At 38.2% G+C, this 18,499-nt stretch overlaps 1 protein-coding gene across 7 annotated transcripts in view; it reads left to right on the plus strand.

Moving 5' to 3' along the window:
* The window catches only part of LOC149231870 (long chain acyl-CoA synthetase 9, chloroplastic-like), a 298,899-nt gene extending 280,943 nt beyond the window's left edge, over positions 1 to 17,956 (plus strand). For all 7 annotated transcript variants that reach the window (XM_089379304.1, XM_089379303.1, XM_089379301.1 and 4 more), the window contains exon 12: positions 17,475 to 17,956. In XM_089379304.1, coding sequence (XP_089235430.1) covers positions 17,475 to 17,645 — 171 coding nt within the window. In that variant the 3' untranslated portion in view covers positions 17,646 to 17,956. The remainder of the gene's footprint in view (positions 1 to 17,474) is intronic.
* The last annotated feature ends 543 nt before the right edge of the window (positions 17,957 to 18,499 follow it).

The raw sequence follows: 18,499 nt of genomic DNA on the forward strand, positions 1-18,499 counted from the left end.
AGACCTCAATGGGATCAATTCAACCTTTTGAAGTAAATATTCTTGTTTGGTCCTTTCCTCCCACCTTGTCTAGGATAGGCGCATCATTGGTTGCTACATTCCATCCCCAAACCTGGATTGGGTCCACTTGGGCCCGTGTGGTCCCACTTCTCAATAAAGATTACTTTTCAAGGACCATTTGGGAATCTAATTTTCCCAAGGATTATATGGATTGAGAACCTTGTCTATAAGCATATTCCTTCTCCCTCAACCCTCCAATCCTCACCCCTTACCCCTGGAGGAATAAGTCCCTTGCTTAAAGAGTAAGCAAGTTCCATTCTTCACTCCATCCTTGGGAAAGGGTTTCCAATGTCACTTCCCACCTATCCATTGACATATACTTTACAAGTGATCCCTACACTACCAAGACTCCTCCCATTGGTGAAAGTCCGTAGAGAGTAGGGAGACTTAGTTGTGGTGAAAGTGGGCTAAGCCTCCACTGTTCCCCTTAACCTAGCAGTTGCCCTCTTAGGAACCCCTTTTAGGTCCCCCACTGGTTTGAGTGGTAACATTCCTGGCATCGTTGTTGGGGACACAAAACATATGTATTGTTCCCCATACGACATATTGACATATTATTCTTGGCTACTCCATTGGAAGAACGAAACCCTAGTTCTTCATTAAACTTTAAAGTCAATGCTTGTAGGGTGAAGCAATTTTTTTTCTAGGCACCATTAATTTCACCCTGGCATCTCCTACATATGTTTCGTGTATACCTCAAATAGGTTGTCATTCTTTTGTAAATTTCTTGTTTTCAACATTGCTAGCATCTCTGGACATCCTAATCATGTTGCAGGAAAGATGGTACATGGCATGCCTATGTTTGATGGTGATCCATTTTCTGCAATTGACCACGTAGAAATATTTAATGCACATGCTTCAAGAGAGAAGGTTGTCCACCAAGATGTCCTCATGTTATTGTTCATGGGATCTCTCGGTGGTCATAACTCATCGCTGCATGATTATGAACCTAGGAGCATCTCATCTATTGAAGATTTCGTTGAGGGCTTTCTTATACATTTTCAAGTACACACCGAATTTAGCATCCAAGGGGTAGATTTCATCAAGCATCATCAAAACATTGAGAGTCTAGGTAATGAGCAAGAAGACGAGTCCTCCTTGGGTCCACTTGATGAAAACGATGATTTTGAGTACACATGTGCTAGGGAGGATGAATTTATGGGAAGTGAAATTGAGACCCACCCTATCTTTCTCAAGGATATTACTGTCGATGAATCCTCTTTTGAAAACCTTGAGAGAGATGATCCCATTAGCCCCTCGAAAGATGACATTGAAAATTATTTCCACATTGAAAAGGGCAAATGGTTGGTCCTAAATTTGATTGTGCTCCCATTTATGACACCGACAAGGAGGATGAGAATGAGATCGGTCTTCCATTCCCCTCGGGCACTATTTATGATGACATACCCATTGATAGCCTTGGGAAGGAGAATCTTCATTTGCCTTTGCATAAAGAGGGGCAATTGGAAGTGATCAATTTTCCTTTTAGGAGAGACCCGATCTTTGATACTAAGGAAATTGATAAGGCTCCCACTGCTCTTGAGTATGATTCTATGTTAAAATCACTTGAGCCTTTAGATTATGATTTTGGGAAAGCACAACTTGTTGAATGCAATATCTCTTTATCCCTTTTTCCTATTGGTCATCATCTTGAGTCTTTGTCAAGTGATTCCCTCACCCCTGGTCATATGATGTCAAGTAACTACGAGCTTTTCCCCTTGCCCGAGTATGGTGTCAAGGAAAAACCTTTCACCGATTATACTTTTCCTCCTTAGACGCACCCTTAGGGTTTTGATCACTCCATAGTCTCCACTCTCCACTCTAATCATCATGTGAAACCTACTTGTGTTTCTACATCTTGCTAGCCTCCCTTTCCCACTAATCATAACCCAATGAAGGCCATAAGCCATGATGTAAATAATAAGGATAATAGTGGAAGTGATATGCCAGAAGTTGCCATCCATCAAACGTTTATGAGCTTGGTTGTTAACATCTCTATATTTTGGTTGCAAGAGAAGATCTCACAGACTAGATCACATCCTTTTCCGACCCCCCACCCACAACATCTTCCATGTGTTTGGGTTTGCATTCGCTTTGGGATTTGCTGCATGAATAGTCATACTGGCAAGCATATGTATATTGATATGACGATATGTTGGTTGCACTTAGCATTAGCATTATTACATACATGTTAGCGTAGGATGCATTGCATGATGATTTTTGCATTAGAACTAACCGCATATGATGTTTCTCATGATAGATTAGATTGTATTTAAGAAAAAGAAATGCATCTTATTTCTTTTTGATTTATGGGCTAACATTAAGCGTGGGTGATCATAAGACATCGTGAAAAACATGTTGCCCCATGGCTTTGATCTTTGAAATGTGCAGATAATAGGTCTCCAATGATCAAGAGATTGTTGGAGTTCCCGTAACCTCCCCTTCGAGTAGCCTTGTCCACTTCTTCGAGAGATCACGTCCTAGTTGGAGCCAGATGTTACCCACCACTTCGTGGGTGATATCCCTAGGAGAATCTTTTCTCCATGATGAGCCTCAGCTGGCAGTCAGCAACCCCTTGCGGCCTCCTACTAGCTCATTGTGCGGTTTCTTTGCCACCTATGCTAGCCATGTGGTCCCTCACCCACATGTATTGATCGTATGTTTGAAGGTAGGCCTCTTGAATCTATAGGTATGTCTTGTCATTTGGTAATTGAGTATTCTGGGTATGGATTGATGGGGGGATTTGGCGGAAAGGGTGGGCTTTGTTTGTGCTCTTGCCCCCTTGATCTCTTTTGGTTGTTACCCTTGGATCTTAGTCCCATGGGATCTTCTTTATTGACCATTGGGTTCTAGGGTGGTACTACTTGGGAAACCCTGACTTTGGGTGCGTGGTCCCGCTCCTTTATCCGCATATATTACTCTCTTTCCATTCACTATGCCCCATTCATCATTTCTCCCACCTAGGTCCACATTTCCGTTTCGGGTCCACATCGAGTCAACTTCCCTATCCCGTTGCCCCCACCTTGGGTTAGGCCTGGAATGATGCCCTAGAGGTTGAAGCAGTTAAAAGAAAAGAAAAAAGCATCGTGGGCCACATTTAACAAGAAATTGTACCACAAAATGCAAAATATGGCTGGGACAAAATAATTAGCATGTGGACAAAAGCTTATTCATGAGCTCTACCCCAATCCATGGTCATCACCTTGGTTCCATTGGCCCTAGATGAACCTCCTTTATCAATTTGGAACCCATGATTGTCCGAACCCCGAGAGGGCAATGAACCGCACTAACTCAAAGGAGGTAATCACTGCTATATCTTATACATCATGCTCTTGTCCTTTGAGCCCAGAGCAGTTAATGAAAGAAAATTCTTAGAAGGCAAAAGGCATATAAAGAAGGGTGGGAAAATCAAGACCAAGGCACCTCATGTACCACGATTTCTCCCTCTTAGACATTACATACCCAGATGTGGGCTTCCCCTTATCTTGCTACCCCTATGCCCCAATATGTGGCCAAGGATTCCCTTCTCATTCCCTACTCTATTCCACTTATTTATCACTTTCCACCCCCACTAGAGAGATGTACCTTGGACATACTATCCCCTTTAAGGACTGAAACCACGTAATAAGGTACTTGGTTAACCCACTTTGGAGCTTGGAGACACTAGCACATGCCAAAGCCCACCACGAAAGGGCATGCCATTATGAAGTGCCCACTTTGTTGTCCATGATTTGTAAACTCTTTTAACCGATTATTTTAATAACTGGTTGTATTAGAAGCCTAGGGGATGCATTGGATCTTATGCAGGATTATAGGCAGTTTCCATTTGGGTTTGGTGTCATTATACGAGATCCTGACTTCAGAGGTCCCAAAGGATTAGGCATTGGTCCTCCATAAATGATCACCTAAAACATACTTTTCTCACCTCTCTCTCTTTCTTTCTAGGTCTAGCATACATAGGTCACCTAGGGAACCAATTATCTCGCGATCTAGCCTTCCAAACACTTCAATTTTTGGTCCACAACTGCACTAGAGTTTGGTATAGAGGCCCTCCAAATTTGAAGCAAATATGACGGTGGGATCTCGAGATAGTGCAAGCCCTAGCTCGAGGATTGTTTCTTGCCCTAGGTTTCCTTTGGCTAATGACCTCATCTGGATCATTGCATTCCATTCCAAGAAGACTTTTCCATTGTTCCTCTTTTCTTCCACAATTAGTTCAAGCCCCTCTTTGAGTGACCAATTCCTCTTACTTGACCTAATTTTGGGTCCACTTGGTCTCGTATGGTCCCACAACTTTTTGAAGATAATTTCACAAAGGCCTTTTTGGAACCAATTTTTCGCAAGAGTTTCTAGGTCTAGGTCCCTCCTTCATAAGTTTTATTTGCAAACTGTAGCCCTTGAAATCCCATTGGCCCTTCTGAGAGAGCCTTACACCTTGCTTCTCAAGTGAGCTATTTATTTGAGTCTCTATTGTGAATAGGCCTCTTCAGGAATCACTGTTTTCCCTTTATTGGCCCATTTATCTAGGTGATTCCCTTCATACCAGGTCTCCTCCCATCGGTGAATGTTCGTAAAGAATAGGGAACTTTAGCTGAGGTGAGAGTAGGCTATTGCTCCGTTGTTTCCCTTGACCTAGTAGTTGTTCCTCTAGGATCCTCTTCTAGGATTGCTGCTAGTTTGAGTGGTAACAAACCCAAAGCTAGTGGCCAGTAAAAGAGATCCCATAGGACTAGGATACATGGTTAACCACAGAATAAGGAAATGGAGAGAAGAATACAGACCTATCCCACTCTTTCTGCCAAATCCCCCCACCAATCCATGCCCAAAAGTACTCATGACAAGTAAGGAAAATTACTTAACTATACCAATGAAAAACCCTACCTTCGAGGCCGAGAGGCCCACCTTCAAACGTACAATCATCACAAGTGGGTGAGGGACCACATGACTGGCTCAGGTGGCGTAAATAATGGCACATCGAGCTATATGGTGGTCGCAAGGGGCTGTTACATGTCCACTGAGGGTCGTCTAGGAGAAAAACATCTCTTATATACACTACCCACAGGTGGTGGGTAATAGTACCATAGTCTTATGGTGAGTTATGTAGACCGTCGTCCATGAGCACCTTTGTAGAGGGAGCACTTAACTGCTTGAGTTATCTTCCTTTTCCTTTGTTTTTCCAAGCCCCCATAATTTCCTTTTTCTTTCTTAGATATGATATGTCTTTCCTAACAAGCTTTATAAATTTATGAAGTGATAATGATCACATAATATCTCTTTAATGGTGGGCAATTTATCACTTTAGCAAGGTTGAGATGTTCATAGAGAATTCCTTTTACTTTGATAGGCATGATCAACATTTGGCTCATCCTTTTTCTTTTTTATAGTTATCTCAATCTTGGGTATATTCAACCACTTTTGCTTATAGGGCAAATCCGACAAGGAACCAATATGAGTGACTGATAACAATCAATAAAAGATGGGATAACAGACATAGAGGAATGATAACAAGTTTTAAATATGAATAAGATGGAGCACTACCACCATTAGAGCCTCCTATTTGTGCCCCTCCTAGACAATGAAAGAAAAGACCCTAAGGAAGGTCACTCTAGACTAGGGATGCATGATAACCATGAAGGTGGAGTAAGGGAACAAGTGCACAACTAATAGTGAGCTATAATCCAATTTCAACCTTTGATCCATGTTAGAGTGCCTCATATATTAATTGTAGGCGTTTGAATGCAAAAATGGTTAAATTTATTGAAGTTTCTAAGTCTACCAGTTATAAACCCTCCATTCACTTTACTGATTTATTCCTACCTACTTGTTTTGTTACATAACAAGTTGTTTACAATGTAAATACTGAAAATAAACACTAGTGCATGCTCAACATATTACAGATCATCAACTGAAGGAAACAGAAACAATCACACCAAATGACATCGTTATTTTTGGACCAATGTCCCCTTAAAAACCCAATGCGAGAAAACCAGCGCAGCTATCTGAGGGTTTTCTTATTAAGAAATTTCAGAGTACAATCTGGGTGCCAAATCCAGCTTACCCAACAGAGAATTTCCTTGGCAGTAGTACCTCTCAGTCTGAGACAAATGTCCCTGCTGAAACCCTGGATAATCCTTTCGGCAACTCCTCAGCTCCATTCAGCCCCAAAAACCCTAGCGTCTGCCTTTCTGGATTGTGTCAGCCTCTCTTTGCCCAGCGCTGGCCCTGCATCACCCTGAATGGGCCTACGTCAGCCTCAGGAGGCCCTACGTCAACCTTCTAGCCCTCTGCGTCAGCAACGCTGGCCTCTCTGAAGCATTGCGCAGCTCTTGGCTGCCTCTGCGTGGCCCTGCGTGAGCCCTAGTTGCTACTGCATCACTCTCTCTAGTCCTTGTGCTGCTCTCCCGACACTATCTATGCCTCTCTGTCTCTCTGTACCCAATGCCCCTCAGTTGCAACTTTGATCACTGATTCTATTTCTCTTAGCAAACCCCGCTCTAGAGAATAGAATGACTAATCACTCAGGTGTACTCTCCAAGTGACTCTCAAGCCTCCTCTTATACTTTTCTCATTGACATATCAACGACCGAAATTAATTCCCTAATCAACGGCTAAGATTAGATCTGGCTTGATCCATGTCTTTTGGACCATTCTAACACAGTTTTATATTAATCCACATTAATATTTTAATTTCCTTAAGTTTAGACTTAGGGACTCCATTAAAAATATTAATTATTTTAATATCTCCTAAACTGTTTAGAATCTGCCCAAACCCTTTCTAGGTATTAGAGATCTCATGTGCCCCAACTTCTCCACCAAATTTCGGGGCTAGAGCACATCGGATGCTACCACAAATCAACACTCCCTCTTAGCGAGGACTGTGCTTTAGCAATACTTCTCACTGAGTATTACTTTGATCATCTGGCATCAGTCCCTGTGCTGATGCTAGACCCACTGCCCACAATCCTCTGCATTGTTGTATCTTGTACTGCTGCCCATGGTTCTGCCATTGCCACTGCTGCATTTGTACGACAGCTCCCTCTGCATCCGTGCTGCTGCTGGTCCTTTCTCCCAACACTGCATCCGCACTGCAACTCCTCTTATCATGCTGCATCGTGCTGCCCATTGTTGCACTGCAACTCATTTACTGAGAAGTAAATAATTGATCTCCCAACTCTGACATCTCTGTTGGGCTAAAGACCCTCCTGATGTTGAAGCTCCCTCTGTCACTGACAAGTGCTCCCTCTCTGACCTCTGCGTTGCTGCAACAACTCCCTGCATCTCGCACCGTTGCACACCTCTCTGTGTCATCCTGCACTGGTGCAACACTCATTTGCCTCGCATTGCTGCAGCCTGCTAGCCTCGCATTTTCTCGAGAATCCTGCACTGTAGCTCTCTCTATCGCACCATTCGCATCCATCTTTATCCACATCAGCGAGTCCTGCTACTTCTACATCATAGCGAAAGAAGTTTTGATGTAGGTGACTGCGTATTCCTACGGCTACAACCATATAAACAAATGTCCCTTAAGCAAGCTAAGAAGGATAGTAAATTATCACCAAAGTATTATGGTCCATACAAGGTGTTGCAAAAGATTGGTACTATGGCATACAAATTTGAGCTTCCTGCAGCTTCCCTAGTGCACCTAGTTTTCCATTTTTCATGTTTAAAGAAGGTTATAGGTGACAAGCTCCGAGTTCAAACAATATTGCCAAAGCTTGATGAGGAAGGAAAAATCATATTGGAACCAGAAGCAGTCACAAAAAAAAAAACTCGACAACTACGAAATCGATCAATTTTGGAGTATCTCATCAAGTGGAAGAACTTATCCGCTGAAGATTCCACATAGGTGGATGAGAATTTTATACAGAAGCATCTAGAACTACTCAAGCGTTGAGGACAACGCTTTTCGGAAAGAGAGAGGCATGTTAGGTCCCTATAATACTAGTGATTCCCCCATTATTATTGTCATTGTATCCCTTATTGTTACTATTGTGCCCCTATTGTCCCCATATTGTTATTAATGTGCCCCATAGAAACCCACTATTGTTATTATTGTGCCCTTATGTTATTACTGTTATGTCGGCTTGATTATATTATGACCCCTTAGACTCCTATATATAGAAGGGAGGTTTAGTCATTTGTATTATCAAAGAATTGTTCATTTGTGTAATGTAAAGGAGGTTGTCCCCTCGAAAACGCTGAATTCTAAGGCATTGATCTATCTTTTCTATCTTTTGTGAGCTGTTTTCCTAACATTTGGTATCAGAGCTTTGGATTCTAGGGTTTTGCTGCTCCAAACAAGTCATCATGGGATTTTCGCTATAATTTCTTTTCTGCGACGTTTCAGAAGCTAAAAAAAAAACCATTTGAGCTGAAATTGTTTTGAATTTTGGGTCTGAATTTCAGAGCTTGTCGCGCTATATTTTTGGAGATATGATCTGAGGAAGCTAGAGTTTTTGCAGACTCCCGAATTACATTCCAAACAGGTGACTTGGGGAAAATTGTCATAACTTTTGTTCTGAGCATCAAATTGAACTTCCATAAGAAGTTTTAGAAAGAGGACGACCTGTAGTTTTCTGTATATCAGTTTCAGGTACTAAGATTGAAACAGTGACACGTAGCACTTTGCACAAGTTCGCTCTACTGAACTAGGCTATAATCAGGTCACCGTGGGAGATTTGGCATAACTCTTCCTTGGAGAATCCAATCTTGATCATACTTGTGGGGTTAGAAAGAGGACTCAAAGGGCTACTGCAAGATGCAATTTCAGATATTCAAGATCCACAGTTACAGAGATACAACAGATTCAATATCGAGCTCTTACAAAGTGAAAAAAAGTTGTGTAGTTTTTTTAAAATTTTGCATAAGATTGGTTTGAAAAATTAGTTTGAAGGAATTCAAAGGGAATAGTGAAGAATTATTAGCATTAATTGATGCCCTGAAAAAAGAAAATGGAAACACCTAGTAAGAAACCTGAAAGCTCTAGCATGACTCGTGAAGAAGAGGAAGAAATGCAACATGATATATCAAAATTACAAGACCAAGTACAACAAATTTCACTCTCACAAAAGGTAACTGAAGCTAAGATGGATGGCATGGAAGCTAAGATGAATGGCATGGATGCTAAGATGGAAGAATTGAAGATAAATTTGAATAAGTTGCTACAAGAAATGGTTACTAATGGTGAAAGGGTAGTAAATGAAACTCATGATGAGAACAAAAGAAATTTTGATCATGATTTCATAGACTCTAATGTTGGATTGAAGACCCACCATGTTCCAAAAATCGATATGAGGAAATTTGATGGCAAGGATCCCGGAACATGGATACTACAGATGGAGCAATTTTTCGATCTCCATAATATGCAAAACACATAAAAGGTACGTATTACAACTTTATATTTGGAACCAAATTAATTTGTATGGTATCGATAGCTTTTCTCTCGTAAACAAATTGTCACTTGCGCAATTTTTACGGAAGAAATGATAGCACATTATGAGAATACAAAAAGCAACACCTTTTTTAGCCAATTGATAAATCTCAAACAAAAGGGTCGAATGATGGAGCACATTGAGGACTTCTAAAAATTGAACATAAGGGTAAAAGATATTCCAGAGGAGCATAGGATTGATGTGTTCATAGGGACTTTAAAGGATAATATTCAACATGAGGTTTGCCTTTGGGAACCTGATTCATTAGAGAAGGCATTTAGGTTAACAAGAAAAATGGAAAACAAAATTATGGCAACCAGGAAGCCTACCACTCAACTATAAAGATGGAAGTGTTGTTGCCCCTAGCCTTCCACAACCTACAAGGTTGACACCATAACAATTGGAAGAAAAAAGAGCAAAAGGGCTTTGTTACAGTTGTGATAGCAAATACACTAAAGGTCATAAATGTGCTGAAAAGAAATTATTCTACATAGATTGTGAAGAGGAACAAGAAATGTCAAAAGAAGAGGATATACTCCAGGAACAAACCCTAGATAAAGAAGAAATGAATCCGATTATATCTTGTAATGCATTGGATAGAATTACCACTCCTCAAACTATCAAGATAGAAAGACATATCAAGAAGAAAATGATAATAGTGTTGATTGATTCAAGAAGTACCCATAATTTTATTCATTGTAAGATAGCCAAGTAATTGAATTGCTTCTTATATCCAGCATCTGAGTGTCAAGTGATGGTTGCAAGTGGAGGAACCATAAATTGCTCTGGAAAGTGTCATAATATCAAGCTATCCATGGGAGAATATGTATTGAATAGACCAATGCTTTCCATTCCAATGGGTGGTGTAGATGTTGTATTTGGAGTCCAGGCTACAATCCTTGGGTATAATAGCTTTTAATTTTCAAGCACTTTTCATAAAATTTTGTGGAAGGAAAGGAAGTTGAATTAAAGGGTATTGCAGAGAAACCAAGAAAGATAATCAACTCTAACGGTATGACAAAGCTTCTAAAGAAGGAACAACGAGGCACAATTGCACAATTATGTTCGCTAGAGGTTCCCACATCGAAATCATCTATTTCTCTAGATCTCCAAAAAGTATTGGACAATCACTCCGAGGTATTTGAGACTTCCAAAAGCCTCCCACCTATTCGTGATCATGATCATGCTATTCATTTGAGTCCAGGAAGGTTCCTCCAAACATCAGGCCGTACAGATATCCTTATGCCCAAAAGAGTGAAATTGAACATATGGTTGCAGAAATGCTAGAAGCTGGTATAATTCAACCTAGTCAAAGTTCTTTCTCTGCTCTAGTAGTATTGGTGCACAAGAAGGATGGATCATGGCACATGTGTCCGGATTATAGGGAGCTCGACAAACTCACTTAAAGATAAATTTCCCATTCTTGTCATTGATGAATTGCATGGATCAATTTACTTCACCAAGTTGGATCTTCGTTCAGGATATCATCAAATCAGAATGAAGACTGAAGACATTCCGAAAACAACATTTAGAACTCATGAGGGTCATTATAATTTTTTGGTCATGCCTTTTGGCCTTACCAATGCACCTTTTACATTTCAAGGTTTGATGAATTCCATTTTCAAACCCTTCCTTAGAAAATTTGTGTTAGTATTTTTTGATGATATACTAATCTACAGCAAGTCTTGGAAGGATCATGTTGAACATGTTGACAGGGTGCTCAAACTATTGGAGGAGAAACAATTATATGCAAAAAGATCCAAATGTTTCTTTGGAGTACAAGAGGTGGAATATCTGAGTCATAAAGTATCTCATGAAGGTGTTAAGGTAGACCCTAGCAAAATTAAAGCCATTAAGAAAATGGAAAATCCCCACATCCATAAAGTATCTGCGAGGATTTCTCGGGTTGACAGGGTATTATCGCAAGTTTGTTAAGAATTATGGGAAAATAGCAGCACCCCTAACAACATTATTGAAGAAAGATGCATTTTGATGGACTCCAGAAGCAACAAAGTCCTTTGAACATCTTAAAGAGGCAATGTGCCAAGCACCGGTCTTAGTTACACCGAACTTCACAAAAACCTTTGTGGAATGTAATGCTTCAAGAAATGGAATTGGTGTTGTTTTAATGCAAGATGAAAGACCCATTGCTTCGAAAGTCGTTCAATCAAAGGAAAGTATTTACACAAAGCTATTTATGAGAAGGAAAATGTTGGTAATACTACATGGACTTAAGAAAAGGCGACCCTACATAATGGGAAGACACTTCAAGGTAAAAACGGATCATGAAAGTCTTAAATACTTTTTAGAACAAAGATTATCCTCTGAAGAGCAACAAAAATGGGTCACACAGATGTTGGGTTATGACTTTGAAATCATCTACAAAAAAGGAAGCAAAATGTTGTGGCAGATGCACTCTCAAGAAAGGATGAGGATGTGGAAGCATTGATGTTTGCCATTTCTATTATCCAACCAAATTGGATAATCAAAGCAAGGGATGAATGGAAGAATGACGAAGAAGTGTGGGCACTCATTCAAAAGTTACAACAATATCCCAGTACATCTGATACATTTAGCTGGAAAATGATTCATTATGGTACAAAGATCGCTTATACCTATGTAAGAATTCCCAACTCAAACAAAAGATTCTTATGGAAATGCACACTTCTCCCTTAGGAGGGCACTCAGGATTTTTAAAAACTTACCATAGGGTTAAGGAATTTTTTTGGGATGGCTTTAAATCGGATATTCAGAAGTTTGTGGCGGAATGTTTGGTTTATAAAATAAAGTTGAAACAATTAAGACCTCAGGTCTATTACAACCTTTATCCATTCCAAGCCAACATTGGGAGGAGGTTTCAATGGATTTTATCAAGGGTTTACCCAAGTCTAAAGGAAAGAGTGTCATCATGGTGGTAGTTGACAGATTTACCAAGTATGCACACTTTTGTGCACTATCGCATCCATTTAAAGCCAGTGCAATTTCTACTGCATTTATGAAAACAATTGAAAAGCTACATGGAAATCCAAAGATTATTATGAGTGACAGAGATCCCATTTTTACTGGAAATTTTTGGTCAAAATTATTTTCTTGTCTCGATACTCAGTTAGCTCATAGCTCATCTTATCATCCTCAATCTGATGGGCAAACTGAGATAGTAAACAAATTTTTGGAAGGATATCTTCGTTGCTTTCTATCGGATAAACAGACATAATGATCAAATGGTTGCCTCTGGTTGAATGGTGGTATAACACTTCCTTCCATACTGCAGCAAAAATGACCCTATTTATGGCACTTTATGGATATCATCTCCCATCCATCACATCATATTTAAGAGAAAATTCTAAGGTTCAAGCAATGGAACATCACATCGAATATCAACAACAAGTTCTCCAACTCTTAAAATATAACCTCACGTTGGCGCAAAATAGAATGAAACAGTAGGCAGATCAACATCGCAGCGAAGGAAGTTTTGATGTAGGTGACTGGGTATTCTTATAGCTACAACCATATAAACAAATGTCCTTCAAGCAAGCTAAGAAGGATAATAAATTATTACCAAAGTATTATGGTCCATACAAGGTGTTGCAAAAGATTGGTACTATGGCATACAAATTGGAGCTTCCTGCAGCTTCTCGAGTGCACCTAGTTTTCCATGTTTCATGTTTAAAGAAGGTTATAGGTGACAAGCTCCCAATTCAAACAATATTGCTAGAACTTGACGAGGAAGGAAAAATCATATTGGAACCGGAAGCAGTTACAGAAACAAGAAATCGACAACTACGAAAGCGATCAATTTCGGAGTATCTCATCAAGTGGAAGAACTTATCCGCTGAAGATTCCACATGGGAGGATAAGAATTTTATACAGAAGCATTCAAAACTACTCAAGCGTTGAGGACAATGCTTTTTGGAAAGAGGAGCATGTTAGGTCCCTATAATATTAGTGATTTCCCCATTACTATTGTCATTGTATCCCTTATTGTTATTATTGTGCATCTATTGTCTCCATATTGTTATTAGTGTGCCCCATAGAAACCCACTATTGTTATTATTGTGCCCTTATGTTATTACTGTTATGTTGGCTTGATTATATTATGACCTCTTGGACTCCTATATATAGAAGGGAGGTTTAGTCATTTGTATCATCCAAGAATTGTTCATTTGTGTAATGTAAAGGAGGTTGCCTCCTCCAAAACGCTGAATTCTAAGGCGTTGATCTATCTTTTTTATCTTTTTGTGAGCTGGTTTCCTAACACTCCTAACACTATCTCTGTCTCTCTGTCTCTCTGTACTCAATGCCCTTTATCAGCAACTTCGATCACTGATTCTATCTCTCTTAGCAAACCCCACTATAGATAATAGAATGATTGATCACTCTGGTGTACTCTCCAAGTGACCCTCAAGCCTCCTCTTATACTTTTCTCATTGACATATCAAAGACCGAGATTAAATCCCTAATCAATTACTAAGATTAGATCTGGCTTGATCCATGTGTTTTGGACCATTCTAACACAGTTTTATATTAATCCACACTAATATTTTAATTTCCCTAAGTTTAGACTTAAGGACTCCAATAAAAATATTAATTATTTAATATCTCCTAAACTGTTTAGAATCTGCCCAATCCTTTCTGGGTATTTGAGATCTCACGTGTCCCAACCTCTCCACCAAATTTTGTCGCTATAGCACATCCGATGCTACCGCAAATCAACAAAATTTCCTCATAATAGATGTCCCACCTTCATCGGATGAGTAGGCTAGATCAATGAATGCATTGATTGGAGAATGGATGAAAGATATCTATGACTTGCTATATGTAGATCATGGTAGGGTTGGTGGTTGGCAAGTTCAAATATAGGAGAATTCTTTTTCCCTAGGATTACCCATGTCACTAAATGGGAAACAAGGATATATACCATCAAATCGAAAGTATCTTCATAACTAACAATATATATCCCAACATATAAGAGACTTCGTTGTTGGGTGCATTGCTGCCAAGTCTCACCATTGATGATATATTACCAACCTCCCAAGTTGCCTTGACACTTGTGAGATGTTTAACATCAGTCTTTGGCTTTTTGTTTAAAACAAAATAGGAAAAAAAAGTAAATGTAATTTAAAGCAACTAGTCAAAGTGACCCCTAAGGAGAAAATACATTTTTTTGCACAAGAGACTATGGGAGAGTGAGTGTAAATATTTAAATGTCGGTTTAATATGGGAGAGATGTTGTATTGTTCGTAAATTGAAATTAATTAAAAAAATAATAATAAAAAAACATTATGTCCATGCAATTTTAAAAAATAATAGAAAGAAAAGAAGTAATAATAATAAAACATTATGTCCATGCAATTAAAAAAATAATAGAAAGAAAGAAAGAAATAAAAATAATAAATTGATTCAATTCAAATTGTTTTACTGTAGTTTTATTTTTATTAATAAAATTACAAACAATTTTTTTGGAAAAAAATAATCATAATATGCATATCACATTAAAATTATTAGTAACCATGATATTAAATTTAAAAAATTATAAACATCTTTATATGTATATATAACTTTATGTATGATAGGATTTTGATAAAATTAAAAATAAAAATATTTCTATATATAGAGAGCTGAAGTTTATATAAATATAAATAATAATATTATTAAGACCCAGTATAGATTCATCTTGAGTTCAGATCTACCTAGAGCCAAGAGTTAAGTTACAGGACACGTCCTCCAAAGTCCCGTGTCCCGTATTTTACGTGTCGGACACGAAAACAGCCCTAAAACGTGTCGAAAACGTTTTTCATCGTGTCCTGTAAAATGTAAAACGTATTCGCCGGTTTTCATCGTGTCCTGCATTTGGAAAACACGTATTCCATTGATAGAAAACATTGCCTGCATAAGCTGCAATTTTTTTTAAAGAAACAAATAATTTTTGAGTGGGGCAACTTAATGATCAAGTCTAGGCCCTAGTATTGATATGCTATTCATGGCAATGTTAAATTCTTAAAGTAAAAGTGACATTCTCCTTAATCTTCATTTTCATCCTTTTACTTAAATTTTTAACATTACCATGAAATGACTCAGGATGTTTGAGATTGGTTCCGGCTTCATTGGATTTCATATGGAGAAAGTAGAATTTTAAATTTCATTCAAATTGCAGCAGACTTATCAGTTTTTCAGGATTGGGAGATTGTAATGTTTCCAGGAGACACCACCTACCCGGGCTACCCCTGCCACTAGTAGAGGACGTGGTCTACCTCCTATAGCTCCTACTTCTAGTTCTTCAGCTTCTAGAGCATAGCAAACTCCACTACCAACTCCATCAGCACCAGCATCTACATCTAGAGGGAAAGGGAAAGCTGTGGCATTTTCTCGCAAGAGGGGCAGAGGAAATCAATAGGATTAGACTTTAGTTATTTTCTTATGTGCTTGTAAGTTGTACATGAACAATGAACATTGAATATTCAAGAATCAAGACCAAGCATATCACATTCTAATTTCTAAATAGTAAATTTTGATTCTATTTATTTTTTTTAAGTGAACTATGAACTTTGAGAAGTAATTATATTTTAATTTGATTAGATAAGCTGCAACCTGCAATTTAATATGGATAAAAAACTATATTTCAGTATATATATATATATATATATATATATATATATATATATTTTATTAAATATATATAAAACGTGTCCCTCGTGTCCTGTTTCCAGGTCACTGTGTTTCGTATTGAATACTCGTATTTACGTGTCCTCGGTGTCTCGTGTCCTCGTGTCATGTGATTTAGGCCAAGAGGAATCAAATCTTCGGAGGTGCAAACCTTTCCTCAAATTTTGTAATAAAAAAAATGCTTGCATCTTAAAAGATTTGATCCCTGTTCGCTCTCCGCCTTTAGTAGATCCCAATTTTAGATGAATCTATAATGATTAACAACCTTAGCCCACTCAACATTTACATTATTGGATAATAAAAGATGCCTTTGAACTACCCAGATAAGATATTGACAGTTTCTCATAATCGGTAAAGGTTGGATTTGATTTTCAGTACATTTTATATGGCTGTACATGATAATGCCTGAAATAAAATGTCTCACAATGTTCATTTTACCAAAAAGATTTGCCTAAATAATCAAAAAAATGTTTGCATCTTAAAAGATTTGATCCCTGTCCGCTCTCCACCTTTAGTAGATCCCGATTTTAGATGAATCTATGATGATTAACAACCTTATCCCACTCAACATTAACATTATTGGATAATAAAAGATGCCTTTGAACCATCCAGATAAGATATTGACAGTTTCTCATAATCAGTAAAAGTTGGATTTGATGTTCAGTACATTTTATATGGCTGTACATGATAATGCCTGAAATAAAATGTCTCACAACGTTCGTTTTACCTAAAAGATTTGCCTAAATCATGACATCGTGAATGACCTAGTTATCTCTACTCGTTTTTAGTTCGTATGAATAGTACTTGCTTTTCAGAATAGTATTTTCACTCAGAAATTAATTTCCTACTATTCCCTGCGAATGAACGTCATATTAGTTGCTTTTGAGAATAGTATATCCTCAATTGCTCTAACTTAGAAATTAATTTTCCTACTATTTCATACTAATGAACACCTTAGATTTTCTATTTTATTTTCTTTTAAATAGGAAAACCCTCTAGCTAATTTCGCTGTTCCTTGAATTTACAAATAATTCACCACTTGATCTCGTTAATGTTTCCACGATATAATGTAAAATCAATTGCCATAATGCCTTCTTAAGAGGACTTATATTGCACGTAAGTCAGTGGTTTGTAACAATTTGCATATCAGTGGTTTACATCTGTTTGCTTTTTCAAAGATTTTGAAGGACTTATGCATGGTTGGCGTAAATATACTTTCTCAACAAAAGATTAACGATGATATGAAAATTCTTTTGCTGGTATAGAAATAAGAAATTGTAGAGCGAACTTTTATATGTCGGACATTTTCTTTGATGACAGGTTGCAAAAGAGGCAAATCTCAACAACTTTGAAATTCCGAAGAAGATTAAATTACTTTCACACCCATGGACGCCTGAAAGCAACCTTGTTACAACAGCACTCAAATTGAAGCGAGAGGCTTTAACGACTACCTTTGAACAAGAACTAAATGAGTTGTACCAGTCAAGTTAGCTGTTTCTTGAGTGGTTGTCTGTAAGTTTAAAGGGAGTGAGATATCCTATTTCGTGCTGTAACTTAGGATAACATTGATTTTATTTTTTACTTCATCTAATCATTTGAAATCGATATGTATGATTTATATGCCTGATAAGTTTAAAGGGTGCTTTGATGCTTCCTTTACTGCTCGAGGCGCGACTTTTCTAAACATTTTTATTTGTAGCAGATTATGTTGTGTTTATTGTACATACAGGTCATAAAACGGCATATGAGAAATGAGACCAGTGTAATAAGAGGGAAAGTAAGAAATAAAATATGCTTGTGCATGCCTCAATTGCGATGTACGCTCAAATGACCATTAAGAATGTTTGTGATATGTTGTAACTAATATTGAACATATGACGATGACAAGAGATATTTTTGGATTCAGTTTCAGTACAGAAAAGCGTTTCGTCAGGCTTCCTACTTTTCAAGTTCAACTAAAGATATGAAATTCATATAGCTGCTAATTTTTTTTCTCTTACAGCTTTCCAGCCAGTCAAACATTTGCCATTAGAATAATAATCTATTGAGAACATTGCAGGGGAGATATGAACTACTCAACTATTGAAAAATTTTGGGCACTGGATCTTCAAGGGAAGATAATATTTGGCATGTAAGAAAGGTGCAACATCCCAGTTGTATGAGTATCTCAACTTCATTAATTGCATCAAACTAGCACGTTTATTGATCTAGTTTTTGTTCGGAGGCGATGCGTGGGTATCTTTGGGCCTAAAACTAATGCAGAAATGAGTTTGAAGGCCAAGTTAGTACAATTGAAGCATCACCATCCAGCAAGTTATAAAGGGGTTCTATATTTTCATATGATG

The sequence above is a fragment of the Pinus tabuliformis genome, chromosome J (genome assembly GCF_031772625.1).
Source record: "Pinus tabuliformis cultivar Carrire ecotype Pingquan chromosome J, CPIR1, whole genome shotgun sequence".
NCBI classification, from domain to species: domain Eukaryota; kingdom Viridiplantae; phylum Streptophyta; class Pinopsida; order Pinales; family Pinaceae; genus Pinus; species Pinus tabuliformis.